The sequence below is a fragment of the Monopterus albus genome, unplaced genomic scaffold (genome assembly GCF_001952655.1).
Source record: "Monopterus albus unplaced genomic scaffold, M_albus_1.0 scaffold3.1, whole genome shotgun sequence".
In the NCBI taxonomy this organism is placed as follows: domain Eukaryota; kingdom Metazoa; phylum Chordata; class Actinopteri; order Synbranchiformes; family Synbranchidae; genus Monopterus; species Monopterus albus.
Window position 1 is genome coordinate 5,599,810 of NW_018127883.1, and position 24,524 is coordinate 5,624,333.

General features: G+C 41.8%; 1 protein-coding gene across 2 annotated transcripts; it reads right to left on the reverse strand.

Annotated features, from left to right (window-relative positions):
* Window positions 1-353: 353 nt before the first annotated feature.
* Window positions 354-24,412, reverse strand: LOC109962445 (striatin). Of its 2 annotated transcripts, XM_020604159.1 has the most exons (17): window positions 24,063-24,411; window positions 14,253-14,356; window positions 11,771-11,844; window positions 9,174-9,252; window positions 8,326-8,496; window positions 7,503-7,638; window positions 7,247-7,403; window positions 6,251-6,361; window positions 4,935-5,078; window positions 4,660-4,796; window positions 3,990-4,165; window positions 3,390-3,437; window positions 3,180-3,301; window positions 2,917-3,084; window positions 2,694-2,834; window positions 1,773-1,961; window positions 354-1,177 (listed from the first exon to the last, which is right to left on the reverse strand). In XM_020604159.1, exons 1-17 carry the CDS (start codon window positions 24,273-24,275, stop codon window positions 1,008-1,010), a joined length of 2,340 nt encoding a protein of 779 aa, XP_020459815.1. In that variant the 5' UTR covers window positions 24,276-24,411; the 3' UTR covers window positions 354-1,007. The 2 variants fall into 2 exon arrangements, with proteins under 2 accessions (XP_020459815.1, XP_020459824.1); XM_020604168.1 differs by lacking the exon at window positions 6,251-6,361 and having other exon boundaries at window positions 24,063-24,412.
* Window positions 24,413-24,524: the final 112 nt, after the last annotated feature.

The window sequence follows — 24,524 nt, forward strand, 5'->3', positions numbered from 1 at the left end:
TTATTCCTAAAACAGACATCTAGAACCAAGTCTGAATTGTAATTATATAACCATGATGGTTTTCTTTGGACACATGTTTGTAGTCTTACTTCTCAAGTGTACAATTGCTTGAATCTAACAAACAGGCATTATAATGCTCTTTATCTATCAGCTTTGCCTTGAAATGCACAAAATTGATTCCCCAACCACACTTATCAAAAAGGAGCACTCAAACTCACGCTGCACAGTAGATTTTAAGACTGAATATATATTTTGTTTATTATAAGCATTTGTAATTTTACATCCAATGTTAAAATCAACAACATTGTGACACCCAGATCAAATTCTCTGCTGTCATTCCCTCCCTATTCCTCAAAACAAGCTTGTTAAAATAACATTTTCAAGACCTTTTTAAAGCAAAGGCACATTTGTCAATACATGTTTTAAAAAAAGAAAATAAAGGCAGGCCAGCAAGCAGAGTCAAGTCTGGGAAGCAGAGAAGGAGAAGTAAGATGCTTCCACAGCAGCTCCAGCAAGCCTTCAGTCTACCCAACGTTTCTGGAACAACACAACAAAACCTGGAGTGAAGGGCCATGGACCCAGTTTGTCTGAGGGGGAAGGTTGAGGGCCTGAGGGATTTGGGGTGAAGTCAGAGGGACAGAAGACCGGCCTGAAACCTCCTTTCTCCACTCAACACTCCTAACACTTGTCCTGAGCCTCCTAGCTGTGGAGGATAAGTTTTAGTCTGTCTGTGGGGGCGCTATGGCCGGTCACACCCAGGCCTGCCTGGATGGTCACTGGGGGACTACTAGAGAGAGCAGCTCTCCTCCTAACTGGCCTCTCTTGCCAACCCTTTCTATTGAGAGTCATGGCCCGATTGAGGCTAGTGGCTACATAGTCTGCCAGTCCCACAGGAAACCAGTGGGCTGTGTGAGGTGGGACTGGACCCATACCTGAAGGTCCTTCCCCTGCTGTGTCTCTGTTGGTCCCTGATGATGGGAGGCTGCAGGGAGGCACGCAGCTTCGCATCATACAAACACCTTTGCGAGAGCGTCTGCCCCGGCGCTGGCGATGTAGCATTTAGACGGATGAAATGCCACATCGTAGATCGACTCCTCAAACTTCTTTCTGTGAGCTGTGAACTCCTGAATGCAGGTTTTACTCTCCAGGTTCCACAGACGGATAGAGCAGTCATGACCTGCAGAGGAGGAAAGGAGTTACAAGTGAGACAACAATTCAAGAATTTAACTTAATGCACTATCCAAAGGAAGTGCAACTGCAAGTTTAACTGTGTAACAGAGAGAATGAACCAGTTTCTCCAAAGACTTAGAAACAAGCCACATGCAACTCAGGAAAGCAATTCATTGAATGGTTTTACTTTACTGTTACAGGTAAACAAAGTAGTACTTTGTTGTTACAGTGTAGAGGAGAACAATGCACAAGCATGGACAGCAGTCTTTATTTTAGCTATGGATGAGTACAGTACCCGCCTACATCAGATCAACTGTACCAGTACATGCAAGTACTATAATCAATCTAAATGTTTAAAATTCAGTGATATTGCCCTTTACAAAGTTTGTTCTCTGACTCATTTAGGTTCACTGTCACTGAATTAGTCAGCTCACATCTGCTGCAAAAACACACAAACCTGCTACTGTTAAACACCGTATGCATATCGTGCATATAAAGCTGTCAAGATTTTGAAATGTTTATATTTTCTGAGAAGTTTAGATGCAGACTTCTTATGAGACAAAGATGTTTACACATATGGACACCGGTGAAGAGGAACTTACTGCCAGACATGAGATAAAGTCCATTAGGATCTACAGCTAAGCTGGTGACAGCATCCAGGTGAGCCACCATGGAGTGAATCAACTTCCCGCTGTTGTTGTCAAAGAACTTGATGTGTCTGTCCTCCTGCGCAGTGATGGTGATGGGAAGAGTCGGGTGGCTGAGGACCTTATTGATCTGACAGGGAGTGCCTGATTAAAAACAGATCAACATATTAAGACTTCACCCAGCAGGAGAGCGAAGGCAGACATAAATGTACGTACAGTCAGTCGAAAGGAATCAGTCCATGCAAACATAAAAAGCAGGCTTAACTGATGGCTGTTTGTGCAGGATCAATCCTTATGCAACACAAAGAAGTGACTGCAAGTTTACAACACAAATACAGCACATACAGTATATACATTGATGTGGGTATGTATTAGTTTGGATGTGAAGCAAGTTAACTTTAGCTTTCACTCCTAGCTCAGCCAGCATGGCACCATGTCACCCTGAGGAAGTCATGGGTACTTAATGGAGTAGTAACATTTAGATATACCGTATGTAGCTACAGGTCTTATTTCTAAGCTTGAAATTGTAAGACAAATCCAAGAAAAATAGTGCAGATTGTGGAGGATGTGACTTAACTACCAGACACACACCTTTCCAACAGATGCCACTCCATCTTAGTAAAGAGCCATACTTCTGATGGCTCCTTGATCTTTCTCTACTTCAGTATTGTTCTGCTATTACTAGCCTGGAAACCAGTAGAGAAATGTAGTGTTCTGTGGTCTTAATGCTGCTTCGGTTACTGTTAAAAACCACTTCAGTCAAACCCTAAAAACTACTGTTGGTGATAAATTTTCCAGTGTTTGTTTCCATCCCTATCACACAGTGCTTCAGGTTAAATCCAGTCTAGCCACTGCCACCCACAGCTCTAGACCTACCAGGCTCCAAACCAGACTCCAGACTGAGGACTAGCTGGCGGGTCTCCATGTTAAAGAGGCCAATCTGTCCATTTGTGAAGGATGTGACCAGGTGGGCTGGTTCGCTGCACACCAGGTCTACAGAGGAGGGGACTCCGAGCTCTAGCACAGAGAGACAGATTCATTTATGTTTACTGTTCAGTTAAAGCCAAAACCAGTCATGGTACAGGATAAAAACCAGTACTTTTGTTTTCGTTGAATACTGCGAGTGAGGGGGAGGTGGTGTTGGCGTCCCAGAGTCTCACAGTCCCATCTGCAGAGCAGGAGAGGAGGCGCTGGTGTGCACTGCTGTACACCAAACCCCACACAGAGTCAGTGTGTCCATTCAACACGCCACGCAACACTGATGGGTCTGTCACAGAAAACATAAGACGACCCAAATCAGAGTCCATAATCTCATTTGAAAGTCTTTGGATCTAGACAAAACTTGTGCCATTACACTGTTACCATAGGAGTCGTAGGGGTCGATGTTGGGATTGGGGGTGTTCCAGCACTGTATAGTCCCGTCGACCCCTCCGCTGAAACACTGCTCCCCTGTACTGCTCATCACCACACTCAGTACAGCCCCTCTGTGGGTTAATGAATGATGCACTATTAACATTTCTTTGTCCATTAAACCAGTGCTTAGACAGGTATGCTGATTTTATTTGTTTTTACCTGTGGGCCCTGAAAGTGTAGATCGGTTCCACATCTAAAGATGTACTCCTGTGGACAAACAATGTAGTCATTAGTGTCACATTCAAAAACAACAATGCCAACTTAGCATGTGTTAGAGATTGCATTCAAATTGATTAACATTACATGGTTGTACACAAATGGATGTACAATTTGCTGCTGTGACACACAGCACATATTACACCAAGCTGTTTTATTATTTTATTTATAATACCCTTGGCTTTAAAATGACTCCAGCCTCTACACATAAACACATCACTACAGGCTGTGTGTGGGCTGCAGAGTTATGGCGTGGCTCAAGTCTTGTGGAGCAGAGTGTTATCAGTTCTTTGTCAAATTATGACTGTTGACAGTTTATCAACAAAATGAGCTCTAACCCTTAATCAACAGAGCTTTTTCAAACACACTGATGTCTGAGTGTTAGTGTCTCTAATAGATCAGATAAGGGAGGACTTAACAGCAAAACAAAACTGTTCATCTTTCTCCGTTCAGCCAAGAGGAAAAAAATTAAAGCAACAGTAAGAATCAAAAGGAAGATCATGTGGGTTGGACTAGAGCAGTGTCTGGAGGTGACATTCTTACTTCTTAGCAGGAGCGGTCTTTTGCAGGTTCCACATTTTGAGTGTGTGGTCCTCTGAAGCGGTGATCAGAACTGGCTCCACAGGGTGGAAGGCCAGAGCATGAATACCATCAAAATGGCTTCGCAGAGTGAATTTGGGGTTCCATGTCTTTCTCATGGCATCCTTATTGTTGCCAATCTGAGGAGAGGACATCGTTTAATGAGCTGTTTATTGCCTAACAAGCAACACAATAGTAAAACATAATACATCCAAGGATAAGAAAAAAAACTGCAGTGGAAGGTATGATTTAGAAACCCAAATGGTAGAATCATATGTTTCTGCAATTCTGGAGTGCCATCACCTCCTGTAAATATTTTTTTAATCATTAGATTTCTTAATTTTATCTGAAGACATTTCTTTGTTTTGATTGTTTTCTGTGAAGCCTGCTATCACAGTCCAACCTACCCAGGGTTTTTTTTTTTGTTACAGCCATGTGACTTTGACATTACTCTTGGAACTGTGTTCTCCAAAAATAACTGACATCTTCCAGCACTACACTTTCAGAGCAGCTTCCCATGACACTGTCTATAAAAATAGCTGTTTGACACACAGATGGCAAGTTTTCAGCATATAATGTGAAATAGTACATTTATTTTACCCAGAGAAACAATCCCATCACTCTTCCTACTCACATCGTATGCCAGGCTGTCGGCCTCGTTGGCCACGGTGAGTCCAGCCAGCTCCCCCAGGCCCAGCTCGCTCTCCATAGCTTCATCTGTGCACATAATGAACGACTTCCCAGAGGTGGGCGGGAAGGTCAGTGCGTCAACTGGGGAAAGAATAAATAAATAAATAAATACACAGCCATTGTTGTCACCGTAGACAAGGGGTGAAGGAAATTTAAGCTGGGTTAACAAAGAGTTAACAATTATTGGCAATAATCTACTGGTATTTTTTCCTCAAGCACCTTCATCTGTTCGGGTCCCATCATGTTCGTTGAACCGGACCATGTTGGGGCGGGACTGGGGGGCAGATGGAGGCTGCATGTGGGACAAGTCCTCTGCATCTCTCAGGTTCGCCAGCATGTCCTGCAGCTTGGACCGGTTTGGCCCTGTTTAGCAAGTCAGGTCAAGAGTGTTACCAAGCAGGTATACAGTGACGGAGAGTGGGGAGCCAAAAAATACATAAACAATATTTTATTAAAAACTGTGAGTACAAGCTGAAACAGACAATACTGAATGAACATGTAAAGAAAGCTGACAAATTATAGTATAAAAAAGAAGAGAAAATGAACAGAAGTCAGCAGCAGAGTCCTTGTTAGATGAGGTGAAGAGGTAGAAAAGGTGCTGGGGCACATTTATCTCTAAGTGTTGGCTGTGTGGAGAGAGTAATTCAAGATGGAGCTGGATCCTGTGAAGCCTCAGGATGCTTATATTTGGATTTGGCTTAAAAAACAAAAACAAACTGAACCCTGGTGCAAAGAAATACAGTTTACAAAAGGCACAACTGGCTGAATAAACCCTAACAGATCTCGTGATGATCTCCTCCACACACCCACAGAAGTGATAAAGCACCGACATAGCGTGAAGAACATATACAGATTTCTGCTAAAACAAGTGGAGGAGAAAATGAAGTGTAAAAAGACGAAAGTGAGATGAGCTGAGCTGTTGATCTCATGATTCAATCACAGTAAAAAAAAAAGCCCTGCAGAAAAGCAGAGCTTGGGCCTCAAATATAAATTCTAAGAGCTCTCAGCCACTGAATGAGTCTGAAGAGAGCTGTTATTCTGAGAGCAGTAGTATTCAGCTGAGTCACTTCACCAAGTCACTGAAAAAGCTTTTAATTGGCATCAGTTTACAACAGCAGCAAAATTACTTATTACTGTAGTATCAACACGGCTGAGATGAGGATGGAGATGGTGATAATTATGCTGTTAGGAGTGGGGAAGACACCAGTGTGGAAAACCACCAGGGAGACTACTGCTAGCCCAGATGGGACGTAGATGGACGTGTGAACGTGACTAACTTTCACATTAATCTGACAGCATGGACGAGATGATGTGAATATAAATTAAAACAAGGGACAAAAACATGCATCGAGCATTACACTGAGTATGAAAGGACAGACAAAAGGACAGAGGCATAATAAGGAGCAGCTAGAGAAGGAGATGGAAAAAAAAACTGTGATAATGTTTTGCTTGTGGTTTGAGGCTTTTTGGCTGAAAGTCAGGCTTGAAAGAGAGGAGTAGGAGGGAGGGAGGCAGCAATGCCTGACAGGACTTACTCTTCACCCCCTTTTTCCCCTTGCGCTCCTTTCTGTACTGCTCCTTGAGCTTGGTTATCAGGCCCGGGTCCACATCCCAGGCCTCAGAAATGGGACCTTGCTCGTCCTTCTCTATACAGGGGGAACAAAACCAGACCGAGAGGCTGTTGAGGAACTGCCCTGGTCAAAGCCCGAGTGGCCTGGCAGAGCAGGGCAAAGGTGCAGAAACCTCTTTCAGACTCATACTCTCCTGGAGGTTTCTCAAGCCTCAAGGAGAGCAGCAGGCCTCTAAGACCTGCGATAAGCATGCCACTACCACCTCAGTGATGTTAGACTCCTAACTGGGAGCAACATTCACAGCCATCTCACTTAATCATTTCAGAATTTCTTTGCTACTAAGAAGTGAGAAGTTGTGGGACGGAAGTTAATGTCATGTGGGGAATTCTTTCACTTGCACATCTTGATTCTGATCTAATCTAATCATAACACGAAATCTGTTGTAAACACAACTCAAATACTCTAGCAAATGTTCAAATGCAAAGAAAACATCTGCATGACATTAAACCTATTCTCTCTGGCTTTCATCTAAAGTGTCTGTGAGACTTCAAGGGAATCAGGCTGAGCTGAAGACACACAGGAATGACTCAGAGGCTGGCTATGGGAAACACACAGTGAGAAATCACAAACTATGGGTTAAACAGACACAGTCCAAACATTGTGATTTATGACCACATCATGGTAATATGAATGACAACTACATCACGAACAGTCACCAAAACTATGATCATGAGTCCATTTTAGAGCAACAAGCAAATGTTAAGATTACAGCATTAAATAATTAGGCATCTTTTCATTGCTTCTGAAATGTGCATTTTATATTTGTTGATAAAAATTAAACAAGCTCATCATTGTGCAATAGAAAATAAATTACATTTTGGTATTACAGGTACTATAACTGTCTCTGTAGTGTCTACACAGAAGTTTTCATGCTCTGTTCTTGACTGATTGGTGACTCACCCCAGTCTGTGCCGTCCCCGGGACCTCTGGACTCTGGTGAGGTGTCCATCTCATCGGGGCTGGACAGGAAGTCAAAGCCCTTCAGTGCCTCCTCTGCATCAGGGTCCTCGCTGGTGTCCATACTGGCCGGTGATGATGGGGTCTTCCTCCTCATGATCTGGGGGGGGGGGGAATTTTTTTTTTTAGTGCGGCATGCAGCAACAACTTTCTACTAGACAGCGCGAGTTCAGAAAGTGATGGTAGTCTGTTGCCTTACCGTCCTGGATTCCACAATAGTCCTGTCCTTCCCCTCACTGTCCTCTTCCTCATCTTCATCACTGAACTCAGCTGCTGCATTTTCAATGAACTTGAAGGCCTCCAGTACAGCACTAGTGTCAGAGAGCTCAGTCTTCCTGTTGAGGAACAGTGACACATGTATGAGCACGCAGCTGCACTAACAATGTGTAAACGTTATTGCAATGCTTATATTTTCTTGTGTGTAAATTATGGATTCACCCCATCACTCTTAAGTGCAACACAACTGCAGCAAATATGGTCTGTGCTGCCCTTTAGGGGCACTTCACATTGTATATTTTTAGGTCGTGTCAGATAAAAGTTTACAATCACAAAAGAAATCTGTGGGTGTCGACCAAAAACAGAGGCCTCAGATCAGACTGTTACACATATCGACAGCTGATTTATAGCTATGGCAGCCAAAGACAGGCTGCAGCAAACGGTGTCTGAAATTTACAACCCACAGGGCGACTCTAGCTACGACTCATGTTTACAAGCAAACCAATCAGAACACAACAGAAAACACCTGAGAGCCAGGATGATGCTACTTCTAAAAATATCTCTATCTCTAATTCTCACCTCCCCCATCTCCCCCTCCTCCTTGTTTGATGCATAGAAGCATCAGGACTTTTGCTGAAGCTGGTAAAGTGTTTTGCTACAAAAACAGAGCAGCACAGATGGATAACAAGAGCTAATGAGATGTTTCTACTTGTAACGATTTCTTTTCTTCCACTGTAGCATAACAACTCTCCAGGCCATGTGTACTGAACCACACAAGGAACTGAGACTGCACAATCTACACTCACCCTCTGGTGCCCATGGCTTTTGTTGTTGCATCTGTCCCATTGACCAAAGGCTCGGTACTGATCCGTTCACCTGTCCTCCCAGCTCCATCCCCAGCTAATCCCAGCAGCGCTCGGACCCTCTGGGACTTCACATCTAAGATGGTGTCTGTGTAGCCCACCTCCTGCAGGTACCTGGAACAAGGTAAACAAACTCAGATCTGGTTGTATTTGTGTGCAAATACTACTGCAAAGGAAAATTACTGCATTACACTTATAGTCAAAACTTCAATACAATCAGAGATGAGGAAGAGTCAATTTCTTGTTACAGTGTCGTGTCCTCTGGCACCGGTCTAGTTGACAATATCAGCTCAGCTGAAGAAAGATGAGCTACTCATCAAATATTACACCTAGTCTGTATGGATGCAAGAAAAAGCTGTAGCAATTTGAGTGGGCAAGTGACTGAGAGAGAGAGGGGTGTCTTAGCACATTATTGATCTGTCCCTTGACACACAGCAAAAAATAAATTGGCTGCCTCAGCAACAGCATGCTGTGGCAGCTGTGTCAGGCTGCCTGATGGTGTCTGGGATAAAGGCTGGATGATATGATAACCACATTTTCCTGAGCCCACTGGGTACACACACAAAAAAAGAAAACACATAGAACAGGTAATGACTGCTGCTGCCCATGTGGGGGCGCTCTTCCCCTCAGTTACTTGGGCCGCTACTTGAAGAGGTCGCAAAACCTGTCGACTACCACAAGGGACAATACTGCTGCACAGAAATGTAGCTAGAGGCCTGTCCAATGTCAGAAGACAGCAGTGGGTATTTTTCCTGGGCTGATGACCGTCACCGGAGGATCAAAGAACTTACTGTCTGAGGAGCTGACGGCCTTGTTTCCAGGACAGCTGATTGTTAAGCGATGCAGACGTCTCGTTCTCATTGACCTCATCTGGAGGACAGAAGAGAGACATTAATCAGGGCTCCTCAAACAGCACAGCCTCTGACATTATTTGCTCTCCATAAACATGGCCACAACATTCCTAAAAAACAGCATCCTGGCAACTATGCACATCTAGCCCTTAGCTGCTCTCAGTAAGTTAACAGTGGATTAGAGTTCAATATTGCTTCAGTGCACTGTAACATACCAACATATACACATTCCTAATGCAAAAATAACAACAACAAAAAAAAAATGGTCACAACAGCTGTGCCCACAAGTAGCAGTAGTATTTACGCTCTGACCCAGTCACCTTCTACTTTATGTTTGGATTTGGATCCAAGTTATTACTTGTGAACTTGTTCAATTCAATCCAAATATTTACATTCTAGCAGATATTTACTGCCTTATTAAACTGTGTACACAATAGCACTAGCAAAAGAAACAAAAGGGGAGAGCTGAGAATCATTTTCAGCAGCTTGTTCTTGATGCTAAAACAAGGAACTTCATATTAGATAATGCATTATGACTCCTTCAAAATGGCCGGTGTCTGCTCCAACCACGTTCCATGACATTCTAGAAAGAGCAACGATGTGCGTCTGTGCCTGCAGCATCCACAACAAAATGATGCTCTGACAAAACTAACAATGATGGGATTCATAGCTCATTTTGATATTCAACATTAGCAACCCAATTACAAATCAGTTGGGAATACTGCATAGGGCAGAAAGATGTGTTAATAAGATTTAGATGAGGTGTGAGAGAGAGAGAGAGAGAGAGAGAGAGAGAAAGTGTGTGTGTGTGTGTGTTGATGGGTCAGAGAGATGAGGGTGTATCAAAAAGTGGGTTGTGCCTAATTCAGGAGGGTGAGAAGCGGGCAGGTGCACCACCATACGGGCAACACCTCCCACTCCTCAACTCCACCATCTTCTATCCACCTCCACCTCACACCTCTTCCTGTCCCTCATCTTCCCTCATTCATCAGCACTTCAATGGCTCAGGTGCTTTGAACAGCCCTCATGAATAAAGATGAGGAGAGAGGAGTGGAAATATCACAGTCTGACTTAATGATGGTAGAGGACTTGAACATAAGAAGCCAATTAGACTACAATTATATAACAAGAAACAGGTAGTGGGCTGAAACAGGTGCAATGCTGGGCAGAGGGTGAAGATTAAAAAGTTAGAGCAACATTTTACATGTTTAGGATTGAGTGGTTAAAGTAGTTTAAGCTTCATTTATGTAGCATGTGTGCATTTTTCTTCCTTTCCTCGGGTGGTATATAGCCATGCACAGAGTTGCGGTGGAATGCTCATGACTTTTCAATAACATCACAACCTCATCAGCCCCTGGAGCGGTCACTGAATTGTCAATGCTCAAATTTCCACACTTCTAAGCTCTTAAGGACCTCTTGTCCATGTTGATGACATGTTTGTGGTGATGAAAATGTTTTGCTCTGGGCACTTTCAAAGTGTGGATTCATTGTCCTGATTATTCAGAATGGGATTTCATAACAGCTATGACCAGTGCCAGCTAAACCCAGGGCTGCTTATATTGTCAGACTGAGATGCAGTATCCTAAATCCAAAGAGCGCTGGAGCTACAGCAGGCAGGTTGTTCCACATTATTAACCTGCACATTAATCAGTGGCTCTGCAAACTGTCAGACAAGATGACAAAAAAATATTTTTTTTAAAATCAGCAAGACAATTGAGAGGCTGTTTGTCTACTTTGTCATTTTCATTTATATTCATTAATTTTCTGTTGATCTGAACTAGTGAATTATTTGACTAATTGTTTCAGCTCTAATTACATAAAAAAAAAAAAATCACAATCTTCTTCCTGAAACAACATACCTGTTACTCTGGATAATCCACAGTGGAACTACTTTCTCACAATAAACTGCTGACAGCTCTGTGGATTATATAGAACAACAGGGGATGTTTCTGGAAACAATACAGGTGAATGCTCAGTGTTTTAAGCACTACAAATTCAGTTCAATTCAATTCACCTCTCTTGCATTTGGATGGAAACAGAAATGACCAAGACAGACAGACACCCCCAAACCTGGACAAATAAAACTATACCGATCTGCACAGCTGTGTGGACAGGCACCACTAGAGGCGAAAGAAAAAGGTTTCTAGTAAAGTTGTCTGAAGCTGAATTAGACTCTGAACACTATGGCTTATACATTATGTATGGGTTTTTCACATTAAAGTGAAAGTGTGACTGGTCTAAACTTTTCTTTCCTACATCTACCATTATGAATGTGCTCAATCTATTCTATTTTTAAAGCAATTCTGTTATTCACTGATGCTTTAAGAGGCTCAATATTTGCACAGACCATCTGTAACAACAATCTTACTCATTCTGCATTCAGGAAACGACACTGACAGATGACGCAAACAAGACTGAAGATGAATTCAGGCTTCACACGTGTAACAGTTTTGCCACTTTAGGTATGTGCACTCAACAATCACAGGGGTTTAATATGGAGAGGTTGTAGATGACTGTTCAAGCCTCCACATACTTACCTGAATCATAGCTTGGAGGCTTCATGTCACCTTGATTTAGCTCCGTCCCATATTTTAACTTGTGGTACTTTGCTCTGGAAGGCAGCGGGAAAAAAGGAGGAGAAAGGCAAATAAGACAACAGGGCTGGTCAATAATGTCTGAGAAGAAGCTATTTTAAAAATTCATTATGTGTGGCATCTGCATGAGCTTTGAAAGTCAGCCTAACTGAAACTTGCTCTACTGATCACAAACACAGAGGCTTGTTAGACAGATTCACTTACAGTACATAAGGCAGTAGGTCTGCATGACTGAAATCAATATCACAACATTAAAAAGCCGTTTTAGATGAGGTTATCAGTTTAAAAAAAAAAAAAATGCTGCACCTAGCAACTACTTTCATAATTCATTGTTCTGGTCTATTACAGTCCTCGTAATTTGTCTGGTCATGAGCCGTGATACTCAAACGTATTGTCTAATATTCAGATGTGATATTTAAATTACCAAGTAAGCAACTCTTCATTTCAGTAGTAGTAGCAAATGCAAAATCACATAGCATAATTAAATTGATGTTCATGCAATAACTTTTGATCTTCAGACTCTTACACACATAAAACAAACTTGATTTAGTTAAACTGTTACTTTATAAATGTAGACAAATGTGTACAGGGAGTAAATAATAGTATATACTCATCATTACAACATCATTCCAATGAAAAGTGATTCACACACACACAACAATAAATAAAACAAATCCCTTGTATCTAGAAACTGATATAAAATCCAATAGCCTTGCCCCCTGCAGTGTCTTCCAGTGGCTGCACACACATCCATATCAGGGGTAAAGAGTCAATATATGGAGCACTCTCACACCCTTTAGTTCCCACAGCCCCCACCACACTTCTCCACCCCTGATCCAGAGGAAGCAAACCCCATCAACATCAAATTGGGTGCACCCACATTTAGAAAGCCATTTCTGATATTGCTTTTAGATACCCTCTGAGGCATGACCTGTTGCTTAGCAACTGGGCAAAGTGGTAGTAATTCTGGGTTAAATGTCACTCCTGAGGCAGAGTCTGCAGTGATCTCACTGAAACCATAAGATAAATACACACTACAAAACAGCCAGAGGACGATTCCATGCTTAACGGAGCTAATGATGGTGCTACTCAGAGAGCATGGGTAGGCACAGTTTAACTAACCTCTGAGCGGCCTGCAGGAACAGCAGAGCGCTATAACCTATTTTGACACCCTTCTAACTCAGTTGTGTTACAGCTCCCAGCTCAAATTAACAGACCTGCGATCAGTTATATTCATTTGTTACTTCACCCAGTTTTCATGTTTCTATTCTTAACCTTTACTTAGGAAGGGCTCTGCTGATTGTCTGTGCTCATTTGTGACATGCTCTGCTTTGAATCCATAGAATTCCCCACACAGTTTAACCAGTCTTCTACTGTTGGTCACAGAGCAACTAAGCACATCATCTGTGGCTGTTGTTGAAGGATGAGACAGTGACTGGATGGTCTGAATATACAGAGACTGGCCTTAAATCACACCTTCAAGGGAGTGGGGTCAAAATATAATAATCTGACTAATGTTAGATAGATATTTCTGGTATATTACAACTTAAGCACAAGTAAACAAGCCTTATTTAGATGCACAATTGATGGGGAACACACCTGAAATGTCAGCAATAATCCCTCATTACACAGGAAAATTGTGTGCACATGCAAAACTGCAGTAAATATTGTGAGTCAAAATTTAAACCAGAATGTTTAACCTGTGACTAATGTTTAGAACAGAGAGTTTGGTTAATATTTACCTTTCACCTTCTGCGCCTGTTATAAACAAATATGGTTCATCTGGGGGTTTATGTACAACCTGTCTAATGGTCTGACTGTGAAATGCTAAGTGTATCACCACCACTACTAATCTGTGTGATGGTGACGGGCTGGTGAATATGAGAAAGAAAACAACGACATTCTCATAACTTGCTAAAGAAAGAAAGCTGCGATGATGATCTCATCTCAGGTGGAGAGAGAATTCCACTTTCTTCTTTTCCTGCCCCGTCCTTCTGCTGAGGGCAGAGTCACTTCATCTGACAGCAAACAAAGACTTTCTGCCGACACATGCTCTTGTCCATAGACACCACACCAGCTGGACTTGGGGAATCACTCTGGTACTCTCACTCCATTACTGCTTCTGCTGATGCCAGCTGAGACATCAGACTGGTGGCTCATAGAATACAAACAGGAGGATGGTGGAGATTCTAGCAACTTTTTACATACTATCAAGAACTCTTGTAGGTAGTTGCTGCACTCTGGAGTGTGGTGCAGGTGCAGCAGATGTTAATACATCAACCACTGCACCCTTCTCATTTACCATATCTGCAGGAATTTGTTTTTGAGGGCATACAAAACATGGAAGCACTTCAGCGGTTGCAGACCAGCTGAAGAATGTGTGTGTGTGTGTTGTGGGTGGACTGAAGCTGCAGCGGGCACTCACCTTTCTTGCTTCAGAGCATACTCCAGCATTTTGATCCTCCTCACAAGGTCTTTCTTCAAGTTCTCCTGACCCTTCCTCTCCCCCTGCAGGAAGGCAATTTGTGCCTGAAACCATAAAAATAGGATTGTCAGGTCACATTTTAAAGTGGTAAGAGATTTACGGTAGTTGTTCTTATAAATAGATTAAATATTTTTGCATCTTAGATATGAGCAGGCTACAGTCTCTACAAGGCAACATCTAAGAACTACTTCAGTCAAGACTGAAATAGGATGATATCAAATCAATATTCATGGCATGATGGGAAATCAAACGCCAAACTGGACTATTCTATTTTAATCCAACCTACTCACTCTCCCACACATCAACTGCCTCCCCTCCCTCTGCGCAGCACTGTCTCTCTTCAGTAACAGGCAGCAGCTGTTGACGCACTCAGTCTGAGTCAGTATTACATTGTATTACACTGCTGGGTACCACACACACACATACATACATGCGCACATGCTCGCTTATAATGAGAGTGGTCGAGACTAGCTCTCAGTGTGGCATACAGTACGTGAGCTGCAGCAGGTGAGTCAGACACTGAGCAAAATTGTATCTATCTACAGCAGGTTCAAACATTTTGTAATCAGCAGTATAAGCCAGTCTAAAGTATTCTGCCTTACAAAAGGGAGAGAAGTCAAAACAGCTAAAATCATAGTGTCATTATCTATGTTTGGACAATCTGAAGGGCAACTAACTTACAACAGGATTACTTTATGCAGTCTAAATTTGTTCCCCAATATGATACTGCTCTCTGTGTGTGGTATAATAAACTGCACTCCTAAGATAATAGAGTATCAATATAGAGTTTTAAACAGGAAAATGTCAGTAAATTTGCTTTAAATGAGGCTAGCTGTATCTGCACTCAAGCCAGCATCAGCCTTGAATGCTGTCACTGACCCTTACCTCTGGATTATACATTAGTTCCTGCAAATTTTACATAGTTTTTTATAATTACACACTTCAAAAACATATATTTAGTGCATGGTAAATCAAAATGCAGATTCTGGTCTTACTTATTACTAAATATGTGGTTACTCTGTTTTGGGTTTGTGGGGCAACACTGCAGGGAAAATCTGGCTGGTGCAAAAGCAGAACATAATACTATCATTTTGACAAATTTTTTTAATATGCGCAGTAACTATCCAACAACTTCTGTTTTTCCATCTGAATGAAGCTGCCACTGTCAGGTCGTCTCCTGGGAATGACTCAAACCAAGACATTAACATCTCAGAGAGAGAAGGAATATTGTCTTTGATTCTCTGCATTTCACTCGACATGCAGAGGATGGTGATGGTGTGTTTTGAGTGGGCTGGATCACAGTATCACATGGATGCCAAATAGCTCTGCTGCTGCCTGCAACAATGAGTCATAAGAGCACTTCAAACAGCCTTGTATTACCTTCCACAGCTCTCTGCAGAGGAACTCATAACAACCTGCCTGCTGTAGCTCCAGTGCTCTTTGGATTTAGGACACTGCATCTCAGTCTGACAATATAAACAGCCCTGGGTTTAGCTGGCACTGGTCAGAGGCTAGCCATCTGTGTAGTTGCCAATAGCTGACGCTCTTGAAAGGTGAGTCAGCACAACACATATATCATTCTACTTAATACATCTACACAGTGTCCAATTTCTTATTCATTTTGCTTTATGTGCATTTGCCCAAAGCTGGATCCATACTAACGCATTCAGGATTGACAGTAATGTTAACAACGTTTGGTATGCATCTGACCTTCTACATCCTTGAGTCAAGTATCACTGGGAGGTAGCATAGAAAGCCAAAAAAAATATAAGGCACCTGGTGCAGTTATAGGCTCAGGTGATCAGAAAGGCAAAAAGCAATAAACTACAACTAAAAAAGTGCCATGATTTCTTCAACAGAGAAAACCTATTACTTAGTTCCACAGGGAGAGGTGAAGCACAGCCACACATTGACCTTAGGGATGTCAAAACAATGACAGCATGTAAGAACAGCCTGTTATTATTTTGGACATACTCACTGTATTACCTCATGTCAAAAACAAGGACTGCACACTGACTCATTTTTCACTGTAGATGAAACTGTACATCTTGTGCTGACTGAGATCATGAGCGACCATGTACTTCCTTATCCACATGAAGTGCTGGCCCAGGGTCCCCTGGCATCCTGCGGTGCCAGAGACAGAGAAGAGCGCAGCTCTGTGAATCTCTGGCTCACCATCTCTCTTCCATCAAACATTAACCTTGGGAGGAATGCAATGAGTCAACTCGGGCCATAAAGAGACACAGGAAGCATTTAATTCCCAGCCTCACACTGACTGCATTATTGGACTGCTGGATAAGGGCTCCTTAGTCTGTCTGAGTAAGAGACATCTACAGCACGGGGCTTTTCAGAGACAGGAAAAGGAGGCAGAGGAGAGAGGCTAACAGCTAGAGAGGAAAATAAAGCCACTGGCTAAATAAGCTACGGTAAGACATCTGGTCATAATATCTTCGGCTTTGAGATAAAGCCAATTCTAGTTTGTGAAACATGTTTATACTCTTAATTAAAAACAGTACATGAGTAAATGGTCTGACAACAGCTTCCAGTCCTACAAAATCACAATTAAAGACACATTTGAAAATGAAAACACACAAAACTACATATACAAAGAGAAAGTCAAAAGATTATTCAATTATGTTAGATATTTAAAAGAAATACTACTTTTTTTGTCCCTTTCAGTGCCATTTAAGTTACCAATTCAAATCTAAGCAAGAAAGTTGGTTTATTTCTTCATTTTAGCGTGACACTGGCAAGGTTCACATGCAGAGCATTTTACCACACATTGGTGGCAGCTGATCACACAGACAACAGAAGAGAGTGGAAGACAATTCCAAACTTTTAATCTTCTTTTCAGATCAGTTTTCAGTCAACGAATGTATGATGACAATAACACGACATCCTCATTGTTTAAAATTATAGAAGCCCTTAAGGTTGGAGATTTGTACATTCCAGACATGTTTTCTTACAGACTTGTTCTCCATCATCTCTACAAATATCTTCAACACAATGAGACCATTTAATCTAAACAGAGTGAACACTGTCAAAAATCCAGTGAGCTCACTGTTTTTGTAAAAGAACTTCAGTGGGTGCTCATATAACTTCACAGCTAACACAAAACCAAAAACAGCCCTACAGTGTGGCCCCTGAGCCACGGTCAGAGCAAAGGACAGGAAACAGACCTGATGTAAAGCCCATATTTACAATGCAAACAGCCCTTTAGTGAATACTGGTCTACTCTCACAGCAAACCAACAAGCACCGCGATGGCCAGCCTGATAAGTAACAAGTACATTCCACGCATACCAATACGCTACTAGCACAGAGGAAAGGCAGTGAGACAGAGATGCTGGTGAACACAGTAACATGGCTACAGCAGTGCATTTTCTATTTGTGCGTAGAAAGCGTCACCACAAACCATAGCTTAATGTAATATTTGTCACTCATGCTGACTGTAGGCCAAATTTTTACAGACTGATCACTTTAAAAATTATATTTAATCACTTTAAATAGCTTCTGTATATGCTCAGAAAGCTCATGATTTTATAAATGAGAATCTAAATGCAAACATGATTTTCCTTAAGTGTCATAAGTATAGTCTGTCTTCATAAAAATTAAATATGCTCATACTATTTTGTAGACTGCCAGAATAATAATTTAATATCACAATACTGATATAACAGTATAATACAATCTGTTGACAGATAGTGTGTGGAAATCAGGGCGTTTAAGGCCTGTTTAATACATTCAGAAATACTAAAGGCATAGCAGCCACAGTATAAGATAAAACATACTTCTGCCCACCCTTAGGTGCAACAAACCTTTTGTGACTGCAATGACGCATTTGTAAAATTAAGGCTGAATTGGCGTGGATTATCCCTGTACCCTCCTAAAGGAACTTCAATAACTATTCAGTAACAGAAACTCCAGTTTCACAGTCAGCCATCGCTTTCGCCTCCTTCTCTGCTCAAGACGGGGAAAATAATTTAAGTGTTTGCACTAAAACCGGTCATCCTTCCACAACCATATTCTGTCTCAGAGAGCATCTGTAAAAAGGCTACAGACTGATTGTATGCAGATGCATTGCAGTCATTTCCTTACTGTCAAGTGTGGGTATCGAACTGCTTAGTTTAATGCACTGCTCCATTTAGCTCCCCAAGTGAGTTGGATGTGAAATACTGAGGACCTGAGATTCAGCCTGTCCGCAGGGCATGGATTCAGGATTGCTCTGAGGATCATGGTGAGACAGTGAGCTGTTCAGACTGTGATTTAATATAGATTTCTGCTAAGTTATCAGGAATGAGCCACGCTGTGCCTTTCACTTCTTGTGCAATACCAAGAAAACAAAAACAGTCACCGTATAGTGCCAGAGATTCCACATAGTCAACAATACATCTTTTTTTTTCTAAACCTTCACACATACAGATGTTGTTTTCATCACATAACGAGTTTCCACCTGAGCTTCACTTTACACTTTGCCGTCACACAGCTTACGCCAAGTTGACACAGCAGTGCTACCTTACAGCGGGTGCACCCAAAGGCTGTATGTTGGGCTTCTTGAGGACAAGGGTGCTGCACCCCATGCTGCTGCATTAATGTTACATAAGGCTCATGGCAACAATGCTCACACTCACACATGCAGGCAAAAAGCTACTGTACATTTTTCAACATCAGCATTTTCTCTGACAAATAGGCTGTCTTTAATTGTGGTTCTGGCAGAACAATGCTGAAACAACAGCTTAACAATCTAGAGAGTAAAGATGCATGGAAGAAACAAGAATGACGGGTCTGATGTTGGAATGTATTTGCAAAAAAAAATATGCCAGTCTGCCTTTCTTGCAAAATGTGATTTTCATTAGAGTAGCATCAGCAACAGTGTACATTTGTATAGGTTATCCAGATGCTGAATGATTAGGGAAAACCTCTGAGACAGAGCCAGTAAACTGCTGCCCTTTGGCCTGTCTTGTCTCTGTGTGTCACCACAAAACCGAAACACTGGAGTTTCAGTATGCCTGTGGCATTTCAGGCCTGTCAGACAGGAAAGGAATCATCAAATCTTTAACATCAAGAACCTGGCGTTCTGTTGATTCCAATCATTTCTTAGACAAAAAAATTAATGCTTAACATTTTTATATGACGCAGGAAAACTGTGCAAAATCACTTTAGATAACTTGGACCAATAATGCATTGCTGAAAATAAATAAAAATAGTGCAATGCTGTCATGAGATTTTTCCAAATTAAAATATCTCCAGCTGTGACCTGCTGAAAAACTCTAAACACAAGTTGTACATTATAATTAAATACTATATATAGACATAAATGTATACATAATATACACTGAATTATGGGTGAAATAAATACTGCCCTAACCATTTACTTTAAAAAGGAAACACACATTTGTGACATCAAAAAGTGGGGAAAAAAACAACAGACCAGATTTCATCATTTCACCACTTCAAACTGAGACAACAGCAATTTGAATTGGCGAGCGCACCAACTTAGAACACTGACAGACCAGCAACCTCAGATTTACTGTAAAACTAGGGGAGGCAGGCAATATTGGCACAACAAGGCAGCTGTCCCACACACTCACAGAAACAGACAAAGACTGTAAGTGTGAGTGGAGGAATGAGAGGGGCATTAACAGGCTGGGAAGGCAGTGCTGCAGCACTGAGAAAGGCCAACAGGGACAGTGGAGCAAAGCTCAGAGGAGCAGGCTTTAGTTCATAGCCCTTTAGGCTCTCTCCTAGTAAATAAACCCTTTTACCATTGTCTGTATACTGTGAATATTTCATACGCGTTGCACAGTCTATCTTAAACCAGTGACTGAGCCGGGGGTTGATTCTTTGTCGTTACGTGAGACAGCATGTGAGCCGCTGAGTAACGTTCGTTTCTATGTGAACTAGTATAACCTTTGTAGAGGGTAAAATTTCTTGGTCAGAATCTGAGAGCAGTGATACTGAGAAACCAACACTTAGATTGTTTGTGAGGAAGTGTGTGCCCACTCTGAGGGCAAAAATAACTGCAGCATGGGGGTGGGCCTAGTACCGACTGAGGAATGACTCTGACTGCCATTTCTGAATTTCTGAATGCCACGGTGTGTGCATGTGTATGTTTGGGAATGGTTCAAGTCTTCTTATTGCTGCCTCATGGAACTAAATATGCTTCAGGCTTTTCCATTAGCAAAAGTAAACATGAGATCACACTAAGTGATCCAACTGAGGGTGGGCTAATTCTAGGTAGATAGTTGCAGTCATCTCTGACATGAAGAGAAGAAATAGAATAACAGGAGCTACATAATAATCTTGCTCACATTAAAAGCTTTCCTTCAGAAAGAGCCGCTTCTATCCAGTGAAGACAAGTGGGTCCGTGCTTCAGTCTGCACCCACACACAGCCACCTCACAGCCCAAGTCACCTTCAACCTTCTCCTGGTGTCAAATTATGGCTGCTAACAGATCCTTGTGGCAAGGAGATACTCTACAGAGAAGGGATTTCCCCTTAAGTGGAGGCTGATGAAGTACACTGGAACTTCACCTGGCCTGTACAGGGCGGAACTCGACTTGGGCACAGCCTTCAGGCCCAGGAAAGACCTAAATTAACACTAAAGTATGACTCCAGAAAACTGTTTCTGGCAAATATGCATTGCCATCAGGTAAAGGTACGCAATGCCACTTGTGTTAAAAAAATAAAAAAAGGTGTACAGTCTTCCACTGTAATGTATAAAGTGGTATATCTCTGCAGACATCTCATTTTATTTTTCTAATTACAAAATGATTTGGTTGCCATCATTTGGACAACAGAATACCGTAAACAACATTATAAACACTATGCAATTCCAGTGGTAACTGCCACATGATAACACTGAATTATAATCCTGTACAACTAGACAGTTCTTTAAAGTCAATAGCAGCATGCCGTGCATTGCTAATTGAAAGTAATTTCACTTGACTGGTGTGTGTGACACTAACAATGCTCAGCTCAACTAAAGAATGTTTAAAGGATTAGTCAAATAACTGTTCAAGTGTTCAACAGGAAATTAACATTAATAATACCATGTTCACAATCTATTAATTAAAAATAAAATGATTAGTTAATGGAAAGGTAGATGCAGAGAAATGTAATTAATTATTAAGTGATTACTTGATTGCCAGAATATTTAAGTATTTGTAAATAAAAAATTATGCTTTTGAATTTGTGTTTTGAACTGTCAATCTGACTAAATGAGCTACAGTATATAAACACACCTAAAGGCCATTTTCACTATTCTCCCCCATTTAAAAAAATAAAGGATTCACTGGTCAGCTGATAATGAAACAATCATTAGTTGCAGCCTGAGTGCCTTTTCTCTACCATACCACTGGCTGATAGAGCTTTTAACTATTAATAACTAAGCACATCCGTTTTGATAGGGACAGTCAGTTGACTATCAGTGGCCACTGGACTGCTGAATGACAGCAGCCTGTGCACTACACAGAAACGGCACAGCAGCAGGACAAGTCGGTCATGTACAGTACCACTTCTGTGCTGCTCCACTGGAGAGGAGTGGCTCTGAGCATGACCTAACAGGCTGGCTGGATGACATTCCTACAAGCCCTGTGCTTCGTCTTCCTTGCAGACACTGACAGAAGACAACTTCATCTGTTTTCCATTCAATGTCTATGCAACAAACAAGAATAAAAGTTCCGGAAGGAGAGCATAATGCTGGGTTGTGAATTTCTCCGCTCTTAAAGGTGTTTACCTGAAACCCTGCATGTAACCTTCTTTAACATACAAGGCATGAGGTCACTTTTGATCATGCAATTAAAACAAGTGTGCGGATATGAAGACAATGAACACAGTGGGCAGAAAGGACCAAATAGAACATACAAAAGATGCTACATGGTATCTTCCATTAAGGCTCTATGCCCACCAGAAGTTTTCACTATTCATGTGTGTCATTTATTTTAATTTATAAATTCTTTTCTTCTGCACTGTGATCCCTTCACTGAAGGTGAATCCACTGATACCTTCTACCGTATGTGTTTGTAATACATCCTTCAAGGGCACCACAAGGTTACATCCCATTTGAATGTTTAGAGCTTTCCAATAACTGAGTTATTATTGCTCCAGTATGGTGCAGCACTGGCACAGAAAGATATTCTATTCAGAAGGATACTGTGCTACAGTGATTAGAGCACAATTATGAATAAAGCCAATAGGATTTAAGTAGTCTACTGCAGCTCAAATTATGTTCTAAACATTTGCTGGTCTCATGTTTATGGTTAGGTGCAACAAAAACAAGAACTCAAATTGAGCGCGCACTGTTTTGCCGCCACCAACCCAATAAGCCATTTAGAAACCTCACTCTGCTTTACCACACTTGCTACTGCTTCTCTGATAAGCTTGCTTCACAACAGAAGACAGGAAGCTTAATACACAAGCCAGACTGAAAGCGTTGTGTGACAATGATGACTCAAAAACGTACTACACTGATAGGCATGTACGTCACCCCTCCAGAAACAATGCAGGGTCTCCCTTATGTCTCTTTGTTAGCCGAGGTCAGTCTGGTGATATCAGTTACCTGTTGCTAAACCCCAGTGTTGGCTCTTGTCTGTGATCCAACAACTATGATCCCACAAAATGTCAAAATGACTTTTTTGGGAGAAAAATTCCTGATAAAAAAAGGTTGTTTTCTGTAGATAATTTAAGTCATGGAGGCTGGTGATGACTATTTCTTTCTCAAATTAGACTAAATTAAAGCTGTACATAAACCAGTCAAAGGGCCTCAAATACTATAACCACTCTTCATGTGAGTCAACCTGTAAATATACAGAAAGATGACCAGGATGGCACAGTACTTGGACAAACAGGTGCAAACATTAAAAAATAAAATCATATAAAACTTGGAGTGGAAACCAAAACAAGCAAGACAGAGTTAGACTGGGTATATGTAACACAATATATTAACTTTTAGTTTAGTAAAAGTAAACAAAGTGTCCGAACATTTGTTAGGTTTCCCTTTGGAAAATTCAGTTCAGAGCAGGAAATCCTCCTGCCTTCATACATCTTATAAATAGCTGAATTGTTTAAACATCTGGTAAGGGTCAGATATACAGATGCAAAAAGAGTAGTACAATTAATAAGACCACTGTGACTTTTACCGGTGACAGACATCATTTTTGATGATGTTCTATTCAGGTGTGGCAGTGACATGGCAGCTAGCTTATGATAAGATCATAAACAGATACACAACCGTCTGTTGTCTGGTGTACGCTGTCTGTCAGCTTTGACAACTCTCAACAGGTCAAACAACTTAAAACAGCTAATACATTTCCTCCACGTCGTTGTTTCTGGGTTTAGAGATATAGCCTAAAGTAATCAAAACCAAGACGGAGTGCTATTTAGCCATAGGTAGACAGGTACTGTAGCTGTACGTCTACACATTTTTACACTACAAAATTACTTAGCTGGCATATTTTAATTGGAGCCATTTCTTACTAGTTCAACTCTAAACCCTGTCGTTCTGCTTCTAAAGACAGAAAGCAAGTTTACTAGATTCGGTGACAGTGAAGAGCTCGCAAACAGTCGCCGTGCAGTCGGGTCAGGGGGCGCTACAGCTCCATTAGCTTTGGAGCTAAAGCTAACAAGCTAACCTGGGAGCCAGAACAATCAAATACACAAACTCAACGCGAGTTACCAGAAAGAAGCAGTGCTATGCACAGGTACTGCTACTTATATGTTGTCGTCTAAACATAAAATGTGGTGGTTTTCACCTGCAATTCGGCCCGCTCCACCTCCCATTGTGCTCTCTCTACTTCGAAACGGGCCCATTCGTGCTGCAGGAAGTGCAAGATCCCCGGGATACTATAATGCGCCCTAGCCGCCTCCCCAGCGTCGCCATCAGGCAACGGTCCTTTCCCACCGCCGGGCAAAACAGTGTTGTTATTATTATTGAAGAACACGCCGGGCCCCGCCTGTTCGTCCATGGCCGGGCTCGGTGGAAAGGTCTGTCTTGCAGATTCGTGGATATAGATACCAACGGAAGGGCAAAAACCTATCGACAACTCTCGATCTCCTCGGCTCAGAGGGGAATGAACTCACTTTCTGACAGCTAGCTGTCATTGAATGACGTCAGTAACGGCAGGCACGCCCACACCATGTTGGTTGGGGGCGCTCGATTCTCATACCCCGGATCCCCGAGGAACATCTCTGCTTGTTTATGTTACCCAAAAAGT

Bases quoted from the DNA above. Each gene is read 5' to 3' on its own strand.
- LOC109962445 (XM_020604159.1), bottom strand. From the start codon at position 24,275: ATGGACGAACAGGCGGGGCCCGGCGTGTTCTTCAATAATAATAACAAC. The intron at 11,845-14,252 runs GTGAGTGCCCGC...GCTGCCTTCCAG, and splicing joins TATGCTCTGAAGCAAGAAAG to AGCAAAGTACCACAAGTTAA. The intron at 3,085-3,179 runs GTAACAGTGTAA...TTTCTGTGACAG, and splicing joins CGACCCCTACGACTCCTATG to ACCCATCAGTGTTGCGTGGC.